Below are 20,000 nucleotides of genomic sequence, written 5' to 3' on the forward strand. Positions count from 1 at the left end.
CCCCCCACCCCCTATCCTTCCCCATCTTTTGGCCATATATCGATGCTGACCTTATAACACACACATTCAATGGAGAGAAAGATAAAGGGAGTAAATGTGACTCATAGATAAGGGAACAAGACAAAACAAACGACGTTTCGGCCTTTAGCCTTTTCATGTAAACACGATATATATAAATTGTCATAATGATATAGGTGAAAGTGTGTGTGTGTTTGTGTTTGGGTGTGTATGTTTGTGTGTATGCGTGCAAGGGAAGAATCACCGTGAATTATCTATCATCGCTGACCCCGATTTAACGTGTTTGTAGGACATGTTTCAGTCGCTGTACCTGATTCTATTTTTTTTCTTTTTAAAATGTTTTTACAATGATCTGGTTTTATATAATTTACATAGTTTCCATCGTCTTGCCAGCGTTTTTGCTGAGAATTATATTTTTTTTGGTATTCATTGGATTTTTAGACCAAAAAATAATATCCAAAAAGTGAAGAGTGGTTTTCTGAAACTTCTTATCTCCCTTTCCCCTATTTTGAGATATACAGGATTATTTCCCTTGAAACACTATCGACTAGTTTGGGGTTTTTCAAAATGTAATAATAGAACATTTCAGGCGTCGTGTTTAGTATTAAATGTTAAGTGTGGCAATTGGTTATTGGTTTGGGATCGAATTAGTTGTAAATGCTATTTGAATAAATGTTATGCTTATTCGACTTAGAAAATAATAATAAAAGTAGTAGTAATAATAAAAATAATAATAATAATAATAATAATAATAATAATAATAATAATATAATAATAATCATAATAATAATAATAATAATATTAATGACAATAATAATAATAATAATATAATAATAATAATAATAATAATAATAATAATAATAATAATAATAATGATAATAATGATAATAATAGTAATAATAATAATAATAATATATAATAATAATAATAATAATAATAATAATAATAATAATAATAATAATAATTAATAATAATGATGATGATGATGATAATAATAATAATAATAATAATAATGATAATAATAATAATAATAAAAATAATAAAAATAATAACAGTAATAATAATAATAATTATAATAACAATAAATAATAATAATAATAATAATAATAATAATAATAATAATAAATAATAATAATAATAAAAAATATATAATAATATATACGTTTAAGTCGTGGCATGCATGAAAATGAATAAAGTTGAGAATCTATGGCGACAATATATAATATATTATATATATATTATTATATATATATATAATATATATATATGCAAATGCACAAAAATGTAAAAGTATACCACCATGGACCAGTAGCAACACTTTATATATTAATTATATTCAGGTTTTTACAAATACAAAATTCTACGAAATATTTTACTCTTTTGACTTAATTAATTGCGCACCTTTTATCAATATCTATTGTTCTCTTTTGATTCGTGATTCCTTACAGAGTAGCATCAATGCCCATCAATGTTTTTGTTTATTCATCTTAGCAACGCCCTTTCCACATCTCATTCGTGTGTCGCGTTTCATTCATCCTGGATACCTGGATACCTCTGTATAGAGCTTTTAGACTTGGTGTAGTCTCCTTCGCTCCTCCTCATCTATTAATGATTGGACCAATTTTTATAATTGAACTTGTTTCCAAGGGTGTAGCTTATCTCCAACTCTGCTTTGAATTTATTCAAATTTTTTGCTGATACTGTGGTTTCTTGTAGTTTATTCCAGTTATTTACAATTCTAGATGAAAAAAAGTTCCTTCTTTCATTTGTTTTAAAACGTTCTTTTTTCAGTTTCTTGCTGTTTCCTCGTGTCTGAATGTTCTTGTTTGGTTTAAGGAATCCTGCCTCTACCCTGTCTATTCCCTTTACTATTTTATCCTGTTTCCTTGTATATTAAATTGAAGCTTACATTCAATTTCACACTGTTTCTTTTATTACGAAATATTAGCACAATGATGCTGTTGTTTATGCACAGTCGTTTTGTTTTGTTTTGTTTTTTGTTTTTGTAATAACAGAAGGTGACAGCCAATGGTACGGAAGCGTCTGTTAAACTGACTATCACTAAGTCTCACGACCAGATTGAAGTATCATGCAGAGCTGAACATGACACTGATGGTTACCATCACGTGACCAACTTTACGCTTCATATCATGGGTAAGGATCATCTTGCTTAACTTTCTTACTTAAACATTGCACATTATTTTATATATTGTGTGTTTTAGCCTAGAGAATATAATGGAGCGATGGAGAGATGGAGCGAATTGAGAAGTGACATATGGAAACACAATAAAAATATCGCCATGTATGTCAGTCAAACCCAAGACCCAAACGGTATTTTTTTCACTACATGGTTGAGAGAGAGAGAGAGAGAGAGAGAGAGAGAGAGAGAGAAAGAGAGCAAGAGATAGGGCGATAGATAAATAGATAGATAGATAGATAGATAGAGAGAAAGAGAGAGAGAGAGAGCGAGAGAAAGAGAGAGAGAGAGCGAGAGAAAGAGAGAGAGAGAGAGAGAGAGAGAGAGAGAAATAGAGTAAGAGATAGGGCGATATGTAGATAGATAGATAGATAGACAGAGAGAGGAGAGAGAGAGAGAGAGAGAGAGAGAGAGAGAGAGAGAGAGATATGAGGTATTAGGATGTCCAGCAAACGTACCAGCTGTTGCGCTTTTCGCTTCTCAATAATAAGGCTAAGTTTTATAATCTCAATGACTACATGTCGTACATAGTGTGAGAGACAATGAGTGAATAAAAAACATTGATATAATATTTACTACTTTTATTTATAAATGATATACAATAATTTCTCCTTACTTTTCAGTTCCTGCGGCCATACAAACTTTTTCAATCAACGGCCAATCCTCGCAGAGAATAGAAGTAAACGCGGGAGCAGAAGTGAAATTTGAATGTCTCGCAGAGGGAAATCCTCCTCCAAAAATCTCACTCAAAGGGGAGCTAACCAGCGCTTTGTTTAACGGACAAATGACCTCAGAAGGAGTGAACAGGTGGAAGCTGTCAGTGACGATCGCGTCCATTACGATGCTTGACACGGATACCATCACGTGCAGAGCAGAAAATCCTGTTCCAAAGAAAAAACGAAGTAAAAGATGTGCTCAAAATATTGTACAGTCAGATACCACTAAGAGCAGTGATCTAGTAGTCATTGGTACGTATGGCTTTCACTTTAAATAAAAATAAAAGAAGATTATTTTGATTAAGACCGACGTGCAATTATTTGCAGGTCTGATAACCCCAATTCCTTGTGGGCTCGTTGTTCTAGTGGAAATATCATAAAATGACGTAAAATACTGTCCTTTACAACAATGTTAAACTAGGCCCTTAGTGGGTTCTGCTGCCAGACCTGCATATATATTTACACGTCGTTTAAGACCGATACTGGGACAACTCGATTTTCTTCCCTGACTTGCAGTCATTTGTTTATAGTGATATTACTTTGACTTTCTTGAGTATGTCGTTTTGTTTACAGTAAAGCTACTTTGACTTTCCTGACAAGCAGTGCTTTGTTTATAGTGATATTACTTTGACTGTCCTGATCTAGTTCTGTTTTTTTTTTTTTTTTTTTTTTTTGCGAATGTAAAGAAAACGATATTTTGGCTCCAACCTCACAGTGTCTACTTCTAAAGGGTTTAATTCAACGTATACAAATATGCAAGTCTGACATCCGAACCTAATTAAAGGCCCAGTTTAACATTGTTGTAACGGACAATTTTGTGTCATTTTGTTTGGTGTGATTTCCATCACAACAATGAGCCCATAATGATTTGGGTTATCAGACCTGCAACTAAGTGCACGTCGGTTTAATTCTAAAAGAATAACAATGTGAAATAAAATGGAAGCTCCAATTCAATATAAGAAAACAGATAAAATTGACGTTTCGGGTTTCCCCTTTATCAACAAAACAGGATTAATGAAATACTACAGACGAATGAGATATTATCTCATCTATCTCATTCGTCTGTAGTGTTTCATTCATCCTGTTTTGTTGATAAAGGGGAAACCCGAAACGTCCATTTTATCTGTTTTCGTATATTAAACTGAAGCTTACATTCAATTTCACATTGTTATTTATTTCTTCGAGCTTCGAACAGCAACATTTACATTAGTCTAAAAGAATAGCAAATTACCGTGTTACAGCGCTTTGTCCGGCGATGTGGTCTAGTGGTATGACAATCGCTTTCGGATCGGAAGGTCCTGGGTTCGAGCCTCGCGCTCGGCGCATAGTTGAGTCCTTGGAAAAGACTCTTTACTCACATTCTCTCACCGTACTCGGGTGTAAAATGAGTACCTGGCCGTTAACAGCGTTGTCTTTGACCAAAATATTGTAATATCGCCTAACACCGGCGTCATGTCCCGTCCTACATGTTAAATGTTGCTGTTGAACAGGGACCCCTTGGAAAGCGCTTTGAGCACATTTAGTGGATATTGCGCTATATTAAGCTCAAATATATTTTTTAAATCATACATTTCAGGACAACCTGTGATCACGTCGTCAAAGGACGACCCACCATATGCATGGCATAAGTCAGGCGAACGAGTTGAAGGCGAGGTCCAGGTCATCGCACACCCTCCTCCAAACGCCTACACCCTCAAGAAGATTACACAAGGAAAGGATGGAATTGTGACGGAGGTGGACATTCCTTCAGATCAATTCACCGTTGATTTTGTGCCAGTGGATTGCCGAACGTCCGTTGTGAAATTTACGACTAAAGAGGATGCTGTTGATTATAACAACACTAGGTAGGGAGCATTATAATATTATGTATCGATAGAACGAAATGTTGACGCCATTCAGGTCTTTGTTATTGCTTTTTGCCATCCGCGTTTATGAGCAATTCTCACTAAACTGTAGTAACCAGACAATAACGTTCAAGGTTACACATAGTTATGTGTGTTGGTACGTTATACTTCAGGATGGCAAAGTTGTGAGCTTCTTAGCCAAGCGCACACTACATATAGATAGAACGAAGTGATAGCGTCCCTCAGGCCTTCGTTATTGTTTTTTTTTGCCATCCATGTATATGAGTATTTCTCACTAAACTGTATTAACCATATATCTTAGTTTTATGTGTTGGTCCATATGTCCAGATGGAAATATTTTTTGTGAGTTTCTTGACCAAGTGCGGGTCTTTGGTCTAGTGGAATGACACTTGATGTCGAATCGGAGATCCAGGATATAAGTCTCCTCTAAGTAACGCATTGTTAAGCCCTTAACTCTCTCCTTACCGATCCTTTTCAGTACTTTCCCAAAATGGCAAGCTTAACCTGTAGAAAAAAAATATTTTAAAAACTCAAACAATCTCTCAACAAAACAACTTTATGTTCTTATAAATCAGAGATCATTCCTCAGAGTTTGTGATGTACTAAATAAATCTGAATAAGAAACATGTAGATTGTGTCGTAATAAATGTGACGATTTTGCTGTAGGTGGTAAGGAGAGGGTTAAAAAGGCTCTTTACTCACATTTCTCACCTTACTCAGTTGAAAAATAATAACCTGGCCGTCAACAAAGGTGTCTCTGTCGAAAAAGAAAAAAAAAGCCTAACAGAAACCCTGTGTCGTTCTACATGTTATGTTAAGTTTAGCTGTTTGCTTGGGACCCCCAAGCGCTTTTAGTGTTCTTTCGATATATTTCCCGATGGCAATGTTGTGAGTTTCTTAGCCAAGCGCACAACATTTATACTATGCTGACAGAACTTAGCAATTACAATTGAATTCCAATCTTTTCCCCCTTCTTCTTCCTTTTCACTCTCCTCTTTCTTTTGAGCCTCATCTTTCTCCTCCTTTTTTATTGAGCTTCATATAGCGCAATATCCACTAAATGTGCTCAAAGCGCTTTACATGGGGTCCCTGGTCAACAGCAACATTTAACGTGTAGGACGTGACAGGCCGCCTGTTAGGCGATATTACAATTTTTCGGACAAAGGCACTGCTGTTAACGCCAGGTACTCATTTTACACCTGAGTAAGGTGAGAGAATGTGAGTAAAGAGCCTTCTCCAAGGACTCAGCTATGCGCCGAGCGCGAGGCTCGAACCCAGGACTTTCCGATCCGTAAGCGAGTGTCATACCACAAGACCACATAGCCTCCTTCATCTTCAACTCTGGTTTGTCTTTCTCGCCATCACGATTAATGCAACGAGTGTCACTGTGCAAGGTCCTGGGTTCGAGCCTCACTCGGCGCATAGTTGAGTCATTGGAGAATGCTCTTCACTTACATTCTCTCACTGTACTCAGGTGTAAAATGAGTATCTGGCTGTTAACAACGTTGTCACTGTCCGAATAATTTTTAACATCGTCTAACAGGCATTGTTTCCTCCTAAATGTTAAATGTTGCTGTTGGCCAGGGACTCCTTGTATAGCGCTTTGAGCACATTTAGTGGATATTGCTCTATACAACAGCTCGATTTTCAGGTCACTGCTGACAGAAATAACACATTTCCATTGATATTCCATCCTCAATCCAGATATCATTTCACCATCGGCAATGGAAAGGGTTCACCAGTCAACATTTCTTTGGACACAGAAGTTTCCAGTAAGTAATATGATATTGTAATGATGATTATGATGATGATGATGATGATAATAATAATAATAATAATAATAATAATAATATAATAATAATAATAATAATAATAATAATAATAATAATAATAATAATAATAATAATAATAATAATGATATGATAATGATAATAATAATAATAATAATAATAATGATAATAATGATAATGATAATGATGATAATGATAATGATAATAATAATAATAATATAATAACATAAGATAATATAATAATAATGATAATATATAAATAATAATATAATAATAATAATAATAATAATAATAATAATAATAATATATAATAATAATAATATAATAATAATAATAATAATAATAATAATAATATAATAATAATATATAATAATAATAATAATATAATAACAATAATAATAATAATAATAATAATAATAATAATAATAATAGTAATAATAATAATAATAATAATAATAATAATAATAATAATAATAATAATAATTATTATTATTATTATTATTATTATTATTATTATTATTATTATTATTATTATTAATATTATTATTATTATTATTATTATTATAGTTATAATAATAATAATAATAATAATAATAATAATAATAATAATAATAATAATAATAATAATAATAATAATAATAATAATAATAATAATAATAGTAATAATAATAATAATAATAATAATAATAATAATAATATTAATACTAATAACAATAGTAATAATAATAATAATAATAATAATAATAATAATAATAATAATAATAATAATAATAATAATAATAATAATAATAATAATAATAATAACAATCATTATAATAATGATAATAAAATAATGAATAATAATGATAATAATGATAATAAAATAATTAATAATAATGATAAATAATAAGAAGATACTTATATAGCGATCAACTTCCTCATAGGTGGTCAGTGGCGCTTTACAATATTAATTGTCATTCAAACATTCATTAATTGAAGAACACACTCACCGACAAACACACACAAACACGCCCACACATAGACTTAGACACACACACACAAACATACACACACATGACTATTTCAATCCTCTTCGCTAACATTAATCATTTATTCTAACTAAATACATTGGATTGATACATTTCAATTTAAACCAAAAACAAACAAAAACAACAACCACAACAAAACAAAAACCAAAAAAAAACCAACAATTTTTTTAAAAAACAAAACAAACAAAAAGCAAAAATACGACTTTAGTTATAAAATGGAAAATGACCATTGGAATAAATCAAACTTTAAGGAATTGTTTGGGTTTTTTCTTTGAAAAAAGTTGTAATTACCGATAGATAGAACGAAGATGACGTCACTCAAGCCTTTGTTATTGTATTTTGCCATTCGCGTTTGTGAGTGATTCTCACTTAACCGTATTATCCAGACTATAAAAGTTCATGGTTACACATAGATTTGTGTGTTGATCCGTTATACTTCCGGATGGCAATGTTGTGAACTTCTTAGCCAAGTGCATACTATCTATATTGAGCGGTTTTAATCATTCTGTATCGTCATTATAATATGTTAAAAACATTTTGGTGAAACAGATACATTATCTTTGTTTTACAACCTGATTTGGGGGTCTAGCATAAAAATGTATAATAATCCTTTGGCAAAATTTACACAAAAACTAATCAAGGAAAGACCTCCATATTCTTCACTCTTTTCAACATTGTAGCATTTTGTATCAGCTTAGCGATTTTATAGCTTTAGCTTATGGGGTTCTAATTAGAATATAACAAAGTCGAGAATCAAATTGTTATGACAAAATTGATGTTATAAATTTGTAATTTGGATTATAATTCAAAATATACATACCGTATCCAAAAATCTCTCTATGGTGATATAATAGTCTACATTATTTCTGTGAAAACCGTGGAAATTTTCAGACAATCCCATTGAATAGATTCTGAGAAATGTTTGACACAGTATCCAACACCCCTAGAAAAATGACATTTTGAAATAATAACAAAATAGCTTTCCGTTTTTCACACTTTTCATAATACCTGTACCACTTTCGACTTCTTTTTTCGTGCCTTTTATAGTCTATTTTGAGAAGTTAGACTTCAATAATCTTATTTCTTGGATAATAAAGTATCGTTTACCACCAAAATCTCAAAATCAATGTTTCAAAGGATTTTCCTAATAATTAGACCCAACAGCCCTTGGAATTAAATTTGGATTTCAGGCGCCTTCTTTATGCAAAACTATCCATGCGATGTGAAAAAAAAAACCGTTCTGTCTAAAGGTGTTTTTTGAAAGACTGACTTTCTCTAATTATTCTAGATTAACTCTTATCACCATTTTCGCGGGTCCTGACAATGGTTAGTGTATGTGTGTAGGTGTGTAGTTGTATTTGTGTCGGTGTGTATGTGTATCTGTTTTCGATAAAAAGCTTTGAATAGGATCAATATGTTACTTTAAGCTTTTAGGCGCATGTTTATCTTTACATAAATTAGACTAACATAACTTTATATATATATATATATATATATATATATATATATATATATATATATATATATATATATATATATATATATATATTATCAATACTATTGTTATATTATTACATATCATTGTTATTCGTGATGATAATGATGATGAGGAGGAAGACGACGACGAGGATGACGATGATGATGATGATGATGATGATGATGATGATGATGATGATGATGATGATGATGATGATGATGATGATGATGATGATGATGTTTGATGATGATGATGATGATGATGATGATGATGATGATGATGATGATGATGATGATGATGATGATGATGATGATGATGATGATGATGATATGATGATGATGATGATGATGATGATGATGATGATGATGGATGAGATGATGATGAGATGATGATGATGATGATGATGATGATGATGATGATGATGATGATGATGATGATGATGATGATGATGATATGATGATGATTGAGAGGGATGATGACGATGATGATGATGATGATGATGATGATGATGAAGATGGATGATGATGATGATGATGATGACGATGATGAATGATGATGATGATGATGATGATGATTGATGGTATGATGATGATGATGATGATGATGATGATGATGATGATGATGATGATGATGATGATGATGATGATGATGATGATGATGATGATGATGATGATGATGATGATGATGATGATGATGATGATGATGATGACGACGACGACGATGATGATGATGAGATGATGATGATGATGATGATGATGATGATGATGAATGATGATGATGATGATGATGATGATGATGATGATGATGATGATGATGATGATGATGATGACGACGACGACGATGATGATGATGATGATGATGATGATGATGATGATGATGATGATGATGATGATGATGATGACGATGATGATGATGATGATGATGATGATGATGATGATGATGATGATGATGATGATGATGATGATGATGACGATGATGATGATGATGATGATGATGATGATGATGATGATGATGATGATGACGATGATGATGATGATGATGATGATGATGATGATGATGATGACGACGATGATGATGATGATGATGATGATGATGATGATGATGATGATGATGATGATGATGATGATGATGATGATGATGATGATGATGCATTCTCCTATTTTCTCGCCAGTTCCAGCCCTCATTAAAAACTATACAACCAACGGTACAGAGGCGAGAAAAATAGAAGTGAATGCAGGAGACGAGGTGAAATTCGAATGTATTGCCAAAGGCAACCCTGCACCAGAAATTACAATCAAAGGCTACCTGACCAACGTAACATTGTTGGGACAAGTCACCTCTGAAGGCAATTACACGTGGAAGCGATCTGTGACAATCAAGTCCATCTCTGTGCTGGACACGGACACGTACACGTGTACGGCCGAAAACCCCATTCCTACCAAACACGGCAGGCAGAAGAGGTGTGCAGATGATATTGCCCAATCTGATCATTCGAAGAGTCGTGACCTTATCGTGATTGGTAAGTATAGGCTTTTTGAGGGATGTTGGTTAAATAAATATAAATTGGACTTAAACATATTTAACTTTAAGATATTTACTTATTTACTTACCAACGTACTTACTGACTTACCTACTTACTTACTTAATTACCTACTTACCTACTTACTTACTTACTTACTTACTTACTTATTTACTTACTTAACTTCTTACTTATTTACTTACTTACCTACTTACTTATTTACATACTTAGTTACCTACTTACTTATTTACTTACTTACTTACTACCTACTTACTTATTTACTTACCTACTTACTTACTTACTTACCTACTTACTTACTTAGTACTTACCTACATACTTATTTACTTACTTACTTACTTACCTACTTAAACAATCTGTCTCTGTCGCGGCCCCAAATGTATGGAACAAAATTAAAGAAATCAAAGATGACCCTACTTACTTACTAACTTACCTACTTACTTACCTACTTACTTACCTACTTACTTACTTACTGACCTACTAACTTACCTACTTAAATTACTTACTTACTCACTTACTTACTTACCTACTTAATTTCTTACTTACTAACTTACTTACCTACTTATTTACCTACTTAATTACTTACTTACCTATTTACTCACTTTCCTACGTACTTACTTATCTTCTTACTTACCTATTTTCTTACTCACTTAATTACTAACTTACTTACCTACTTATTTACCTACTTACTTACTTACTAACCTACCTACCTACTTACTTACTTACTTACTTACTTACCTATTTTCTTACTCACTTAATTACTAACTTACTTACCTACTTATTTACCTACTTACTTACTTACTAACCTACCTAACTACTTACTTACTTACTTACCTATTTTCTTACTCACTTGCTAACTTACTTACCGACTTATTTACCTACTTACTTACTTACCTACTTACTTACCTACGTACTAATTTACCTATTTTCTTACTCACTTACTTACTAACTTACTTACCTACTTATTAACTTACTTACTTACTTGCTTACATGATTACATATGGTGCCACCTCTTTAGGTAGAGGTCGACTTGAAATGGTGTATGTTTTTTGGCTACATTCAGCTGCAGAAGGTCCACTCCAGCCTTTCACATCACCCATCCAGGTCCACTTGAAATGGTGCGCTACTCTTCTCTGGTGCATGCTTTTTGGCTACATTCAGCTGCAGAAGGTCCACTCCAGCCTTTCACATCACCCATCCAGGTCCACTTGAAATGGTGCGCTACTCTTCTCCGTTGCATGCTTTTTGGCTACATTCAGCTGCAGAAGATCCACTCCAGCCTTTCACATCACCCATCCAGGTCCACTTGAAATGGTGCGCTACTCTTCTCTGTTGCATGCTTTTTGGCTACATTCAGCTGCAGAAGATCCACTCCAGCCTTTCACATCACCCATCCAGGTCCACTTGAAATGGTGCGCTACTCTTCTCTGTTGCATGCTTTTTGGCTACATTCAGCTGCAGAAGATCCACTCCAGCCTTTCACATCACCCATCCAGGTCCACTTGAAATGGTGCGCTACTCTTCTCTGTTGCATGCTTTTTGGCTACATTCAGCTGCAGAAGATCCACTCCAGCCTTTCACATCACCCATCCAGGTCCACTTGAAATGGTGCGCTCCTCTTCTCTGTTGCATGCTTTTTGGCTACATTCAGCTGCAGAAGATCCACTCCAGCCTTTCACATCACCCATCCAGGTCCACTTGAAATGGTGCGCTACTCTTCTCTGGTGCATGCTTTTTGGCTACATTCAGCTGCAGAAGGTCCACTCCAGCGTTCCACATCATCCATGTTCTTGGTGGTCTGCCCTATGGTCTTCTGCCTTAAACTCTGCCCTCTAAAATATCTTTCTATCTTGGAATTGTGTCTTTTTACATGACCAAAAAATTTCAATTTCTTGATTTAGTGTGTGGAGCAAGGTTGGTTCAATTCCTATAGTATCGCAAACATCTTGCTTGACGCATTAAAAAAGGAAAATAGAGTCATCTGCACATGTCTTTCAAGTTTGGTTTCCAAACAGAAGTGATCTAAAAACGGTATATTATATCGGAATGATCTAGATGTTAAATTGTAAAGTTGAAACCAACCTTATATATATATATATATATATATATATATATATATATATATATATATATATATATATATATATATATACTCTATTTAGTAAATTTTAACCACATCAATCGTCCTGGCACATTTTGAGATGGTCACCTAAATTGTCTTTAAGGAAAGCCAGTATTATAATTGTGAAAACTGGAACTTTGTTTATTTGGCTCAATATATTAGGATACTATGTAGATAAGACGAAATGATAATTATGTGTACAAAGCATTTGTTGGCCTCACGTCTTATCACTAAAAGCTTCTTGAATTGTACAAACAAATTAAGCAAATTGTGCTATTGTAAGCGAAATGTCCACTAAACGTGCTCAAAGCGCTCTACAAGGGGTCTCTAGCCAACAGCAACACTTAACATGTAGAACGAGACATGACGCCTGTTAGGCGAGATTACCATTTTTATTCGGACAGAGACAACGCTGTTAACGGTCAGGTACACATTTTACACCTGAGTACGGTGAAAGAAGGTGAGTAAAGAGGACACAACTGTGCGCCGAGCGAGGCTCGAACCCATGACCCTCCGATCCGAAAGCGAGTGTCATACCACAAGACAGCATAGCCGCACAATTGTATACACCTGCTAGACCACTCCGGCCAAAATGAAAGTATGATTGATATTCCCATATGTATGTTATCTCTAGATAAATAATCTGTCCCTGTCGGGGCCCCAAATGTGTGGAACATAATTAAAGTAACCAAACATGACCCCGAGCTCAGTAATTTTGGGAAACTTGAAAGCATCTCGATTCAGGCAGGCTTTTGAGTTGTAATAATATTTAATAATATTTTTTTTGCATTTTCTGCATTATCATGTTGCACTATTGTCTTTGTTCTGATTTTCTCGAGGTCCTGGGGTGGATTTTTAGCCGGGAGTGAAGCAGTCAAGTACAATATATTGTATGTACTTTGATAACATTAGAGTGTTTTGTGCTGCACATAATCTGTGTATGTGTAGCCCCCTTTGATCACTTTTCAATTCTGCGCTCTTTATAAATTAATTATTACACGACATCATTCTGTTGATTGATATTTTCTTAATTTTAGGAGCGCCTGCCGTAACGTATATGGAAAACGATCCACCACAAGCCACATCATCACCGGATGGAAAAGTTTTTGCTGAGTTTGGAATCGTCTCCAACCCTCCTCCGAAGTCCTACAACGTGGTGAAAAAGACAAAAGATAACTTTTCTGGACGCGTGACGAAGACCCAAATTCCTAGCAGTGACTACACCCTTGATTTCGAAACGATTAACTGTCGTACGACGATAGTAAGATTCAGAACGCAGGATTTGGATACGAAGCAAGGTGTTACCAGGTATGTGTCACAGTTTTGAGTTGACTTGGTAATGGGCGATGGGGTTACCGATAGCTCAATTTTTGTAGAGCGATTGCTTCACACACACAAAGGGACCGAGATCAATACCCAATAGTAGTGAATGGGTAGCTGGGTATGTTAGCTCTGTTGGAAAGTACGTTTCGATAGACTAGCGTCTTTTCCAAAAGGTATCAAGCAATTAATGTTGTCCGTTTCACGCTATAGACATCGGGATTAAACTCCGGCTCCATGGGTTCATGGCTCTGAAGGACTATTTTGTAATGGACAAAACAATACGCTAGTGTGTTATGTTATGCTGAATTAGCTATTTTGTCAGTGCATGACATAATCATTCAAAAGGTGAAAATTTTGGATTTGCATTTTTTCATTTTTTAAATTTCCGGAAAGAATATGCTCACCGGAGCATTTTAAACTTTATTTGAAGTAAATCGGGTGATTTTTCATGAAGATATGGTCAGATGTATGGGAAAGGTATCCAGCAACTTTTCTCAAATTTTATACTTTTTCAACTTAGAAGTGAAATTAAGTTTTGATATTTCCCGAAGATTTAGAAAAAGAGTTGATTTAATCATTTATGACAAGAACTCATTTTTTTATAAAAATTTACCTTCTATCTAAACTTAGCAATACCCATCCCAGTTCAAGCCTTTTCATCATCCGACTGTTTATGTCATTCACTGAAACAATTGTATTATCTTCAAGGTTCTAACTTGGGTGAGATCCTCTGACCTATCATGCTGCTGGGTGGAGAAGTCACTTTAGCAGTGTTTTCTATTCCCCTATATTATGCTTTGATTTTCCGTGTTGTACAATGTCATTGTTTTGGTTTTCTCGTGGTCCTGGAGTGGATTTTTAGCTGAGAGTGAAGCAGTCAAATACAATATATTATTGTATGTACTCTGATGACATTTGAGAGATTTGCTGTCATAGATAGTTCGTTCCCTTGTTCCTGGATTGGACTTTTAGGAAATTTTGGGGAATTAGGAAATATCAAAAATGGTACATTGGTTGAGAGCTCGTGGAATCTTTTTTTTAAAAATGAGCTTTTAAATAGCGCAATACCTACTAAATGTGCTCAAAGCGCTTTACAAGGAGTCCCTGGCCAACAGCAACATTTAACATTTACTGTGGGACATGACTCGTGTTAGGCGATGTTTCCATTTTTTCTGACAAGGATAACGGTGTTAATGGTCAGGTACTCATTGTACACCTGAGTACGGTGTGAGAATGCGAGTAAAGAGCCTTCTCCAAGGACTCAACTATACGCCGAGCGAGGCTGGAACCTAGGACCTTACGATCCGAAAGCGAGTGTCATACCACTAGACCCCATAGACCCCTTCTTGAACAAATACCTTTGGCACTTTTTATGTCTTTATCTTTTTATCTTCAGATCTACAATTTCGCCTTATCATCTTCTTTTTTTCCAGCGCTCAAATAATCTAAAAGTTTTGTAAGCGTAGCAACTATAATTTGTTTCTATGTCTAGGGTGACTTTATGCTATTATCCAAAAAAGCCATAATTATTGCTATAAATGTAAAAGCATTCATACTAATAGAGATACTAAAAATGATGATGACGATGATGATGATGATAAAAATGATGATGAGGATGCTGCTGCTGCTGATGATGTTGATGATGATGATAATGATGATGATGATGATGATGATGATGATGATGATGATGATGATGATGATGATGATGATGATGATGATGATGATGATGATGATGATGACGACGACGATAGAAAAACAATATATTTTAAAGAAAGACGGTATTCATAATTATCTTAATCAAAATAACGTGCTGCTTATTCAATTTTCCTGTGTTATCCTTCTTCACAGGTGGTACATATTCACTGTGGACAACGGCAAGGATTATCCATTGAATGCTACCCTCGAAATCGTGAAAGTATCTGGTAAGAACTGGGGACTGATTCATCTAAACCATACGTTGTTCATACCAGAGTCTTTAAATGCCTAGGAAAGAGTATGAAAAAGAGTATAGAAAAGAGTATGGGAAAGAGTATAGAAAAGAGTATAGAAAACAGTATAAAAAAGAGTATAGAAAAGAGTATGGAAAAGAGTATAGAAAAGAGTATAGAAAAGAGTATAGAAAAGAGTATAGAAAAAGAGTATAGAAAAGAGTATAGAAAAAGAGTATGGAAAAAAGTATAGAAAAGAGTATGAAAAAGAGCATGGAACAGTCTGAGACGAAGTAGAGAGAAGAATACAAGAAACAAAACAAAACAAAACAATAACCCGAAAAATCAGCTTGACTAGACTGCTAATCAAACTTCAGACCCCCTGGTGACCAGTTAGACGTGCCACCATTGTGAAAAACATAGGGCATTAAATAGTTCCGATCTATCATAAACTTCTATGGTGTAATTTTAACACCATCTGATCGGTAATCAGGAGGTCCGAGGTTCGATCCCATGTCGAGACAGACTGTTCTTGAGGACGATTTTGTTACTTGCTTTTTCTCTCTATTTTGTCTGGTGTTGTTTCCTACATACTTTTCCTGTTCTTTATCTAACACAATGACGGGGAAAAAACACCAACACTGACCATGCAGCTGTCTACAGACTTTACACACTGAGAGAGTAGGACAAACACGCAAATGAATGAAGCTGTTGAAGATCCGAGAGAGGCAATGACCTACGGAACTAAACACCCGCCCAGGAATGAATGGGTAGCACTGAACAGAGCATAGGCGAAACTTGGGAGAACAGCTGGAAGCATGAAAAAGTGGGGGGGGGGGGGTGGCTGGCGGAGACCAGCTTGTGTACATGTGGATGCCCAGAGCAGAGGATGGAGAACATCCTTAGAGAATGCCAGGACGAGCCCAGCTGCACTGATCGGTATCTAAGAAACTGCTCCCCAGATGCTGTGGAATGGGTTCGGTGTTGCGAGTGACACGCTATTATGATGATCTCCACCGTTGCCTGCTTTCTAATTTATCTTTTTGATATACCCGAGGCTTAAAAAAGAGCTTTTTTATATAGCGCAATATCCACTTAACGTGCTCAAAACGCTTTGCAAGGGGTCCCTGGCCAACAGCAACACTTAACATGTAGGACGGGACATGACGCCTGTTAGGCGATATTATATTTTTTTCGGACAGAGGCAATGTTGGTAACGGCCAGATACTCATTTTACGCCTGAGTACGGTGAGAGAATGTGAGTAAAGAGCCTTTTCCAAGGACTGGACTATGCGCCGGGCGAGCGAGGCTCGAACCAAGGACCTTCCGATCCGAAAGCGACTGCCATACCACTAGACCACACAACCAATTAACTGGTGTACTCTTTAAACAAACAGGATTTCAAAAAATGCAGCCAGAAACATCGTCCTTCAAATTCCCATCGATTTAAATGACCCTCAGAAGAGCGGAAACTCTAAAACTTGGAACCTCACAAGGTCTTCATTAGCCCTCTTCTTACCAACTTTTGGAAAATCGATACAACTAACATTTTTCTTATTAATATTTCTTTTTTTCAATCATAAAATTTTACGAAAGTAAACAGTGTGTTGTAGAGCAAATTTTACTAAAGAAATTATGTATCCCAAGAATTGCACTGCTATTATGTCTGAGTGATAAAAAATCTATTTTGTGTTAGTTGGGTTTAAAGATTTGGGGATAATTGCATTCAGTAGTCTGATGTCACGCCGCCCGGCAACGGCGGCCATCTTGGTTCTAAACAAAGAAAATCATTACTTTTTATTCTTCATGCTGACTAGAACTTTTCATATGCCTTGTGATCAGAATGTGTAAAAGTCAAAACATGATCAAATTTATGGGGTTTTTTTCCTCTGGATACGCTTTTATGCTCGCCGGAGAAATATTTCATACATCGTCCGCCATTGTTCCGATAGTTTAGAAAAGTGTTATTAAGTTACCATGCGTCATTAGGAAGGAAATAACGTTACCACTGTTGAAGAGTATTTTGATAATGGCTGGTAAGGAGAGAGTTAAAGTCCCACGTTTGATAGGCTTTGGCAAGATAAGTGTCAATTAACTTATCGGTACTTGAAGAACATGTTTTCTGGCCAAAATTTCAAATACGTTTTTTTAAAACCAGAGTACAGAAGTTATTTGGCGAAAAACAGTCAGATTTCTAATCTTTTTTTTTTCTTTTCAACTAAAATAGCATTTGAAATGGTAAAGAATTTTGGACCATAGAAGGAACAACAAAACTGTTTAGATATTTAATACTTCCTTTTAAAATCTCTTTAGTCACAACCTTCTCCATGCCCCTCTCACTCTCTCTTTCTATCTTTGTCTCTCTGTATCTCTTTATTTTTCTTTCTTTCTTTTTCTCACTATCTCTATTTCTCTCTTTATTTCTCTCTTTCCCTCTTAATCTCTCTTTCTCATTCTCTTTCTCTCTTTATCTCTCATTCGCTCTTTCTATCTTTCTCTCTCGTTCTCTCTTTATCTGTTTTTCTGTCTCTCCCTCTTTCTATCGTTCTCTCTTTCTCTCTTTCATTCTCTCTCTCTTTCTCGCTTTAATTATCTCCCTCTCTCTCTCTCTCTCTTTCTTTCTCTCTCTCTCTCTCTCTCTCTCTCTTTCTCTCTCTCTCTCTCTCTCTCTCTTTCTTTTTTCTCTCGCTCTTTCCCTCTTTCCCTATCTATCTCTCTTTATCCCACTTTCCCTTTCACTCTCTCTTTATTCCTTTATCTCTCTTTTCCTCTTTTTCTATCTTTTTCTCTCTAACCGTTAACTCACTAATATCTCGGAAGGACAAACTTTTACATCGCATCCCTAACCCTAACCCTAACCCTAACCCTAACCCTAACCCTAACCCTAACCCTAACCCATTCCAAAGTTTTGTTGGTGTTCAGAATGTTTGTTTTATTTTGCAGGTCCAAAGGTGGACGAGTCCACAGACAGTGACGATGCATCTGATCTGGAATTAGGACTCATCATTGCCTCTCTTCTTATACTTCTGATTCTCATCATTCTGGTATCAATCTACCTGTACTGGATACTCAAAGGTGGGTTGATTGTCTACATCCTCTTTGGTCTTTTGACCTCCCATGGTGGGGGGGGGAGGAGGTCGCTTTCTGGGTCTTCTATGTCCCTTAAAATGATTGTAAACATCATAGGTGGTCTCTTGACTTCCTATGGTGGGGTGGGGGGGGGTCACTTTCTGTCTCTTCTATCCCCCTTGAATAATGATTGTATACATCATGAGTGGTCTTTTGACCTCCCATGGTGGGGAAGAGGTTGCTTTCTGTGTCTTCTATCCCTGTTGAATTGATTGTATGCAACATGGGTGTTTTTTTGACGTCCTATGGTGGATGGAGGGGGGGGGGGAGGTCACTTTCTGTGTCTTCTAAGCCCCTTGAATTGATTGTCTACATCATGGGTGGTCTTTTGATCTCCCATGGTGGGGAAGAGGTCGCTTTCTGTGTCTTCTATGTCCCTTAAATTGATTGTAAACATCATAGGTGGTCTTTTGATCTCCCATGGTGGGGAGGAGGTCGCTTTCTGTGTCTTCTATCCCCCCTGAATTGATTGTATACATCCTGGGTGGTCTTTTGACCTCTCATGGTTGACAGTAGGTCACTTGCTGTATCTCATATACCCTGATTTGATTGCCTACTCCTTGTTTGAGGTTCTTTATACCTTCCATGGTGGGCAAAAGATCACATGCTGTGTCTATCACCCCCCTATTATCAAATACATTTAGAAACAACAACCGAAGAACTGATTTCAACAACACAAGGAAACATCCAACTGCCTCAGCACCTTAACACACATGATGATATTCTAAAGCTAAGAATACTTGCACTAGACAGAGATTTATGGAGGCAGGTTACTAACAGGATAATAGAAACAGACTGACAAACTCGAAGTGACGCAAACATTCCAGGAAGCGTCCATAGAGACTGTTCAGCCATTTCATTATTATTACC

At 35.3% G+C, this 20,000-nt stretch overlaps 1 protein-coding gene across 1 annotated transcript in view; it reads left to right on the forward strand.

The window, feature by feature from the left end:
* Positions 1–20,000, forward strand: part of LOC144960023 (uncharacterized) — a 117,572-nt gene that overhangs the window by 93,221 nt on the left and 4,351 nt on the right. Inside the window, exons 40-47 of the mRNA XM_078892966.1 lie at positions 2,034–2,172; positions 2,839–3,183; positions 4,508–4,775; positions 6,501–6,568; positions 10,263–10,610; positions 13,788–14,058; positions 15,922–15,995; positions 18,945–19,076. Of these exons, the coding sequence (XP_078749092.1) occupies positions 2,034–2,172; positions 2,839–3,183; positions 4,508–4,775; positions 6,501–6,568; positions 10,263–10,610; positions 13,788–14,058; positions 15,922–15,995; positions 18,945–19,076 (1,645 nt within the window). The remainder of the gene's footprint in view (positions 1–2,033; positions 2,173–2,838; positions 3,184–4,507; positions 4,776–6,500; positions 6,569–10,262; positions 10,611–13,787; positions 14,059–15,921; positions 15,996–18,944; positions 19,077–20,000) is intronic.

Source organism: Berghia stephanieae, chromosome 14, assembly GCF_034508935.2.
Source record: "Berghia stephanieae isolate SIO BIC M18660-M18661 chromosome 14, UCSD_Bste_1.3, whole genome shotgun sequence".
NCBI classification, from domain to species: domain Eukaryota; kingdom Metazoa; phylum Mollusca; class Gastropoda; order Nudibranchia; family Aeolidiidae; genus Berghia; species Berghia stephanieae.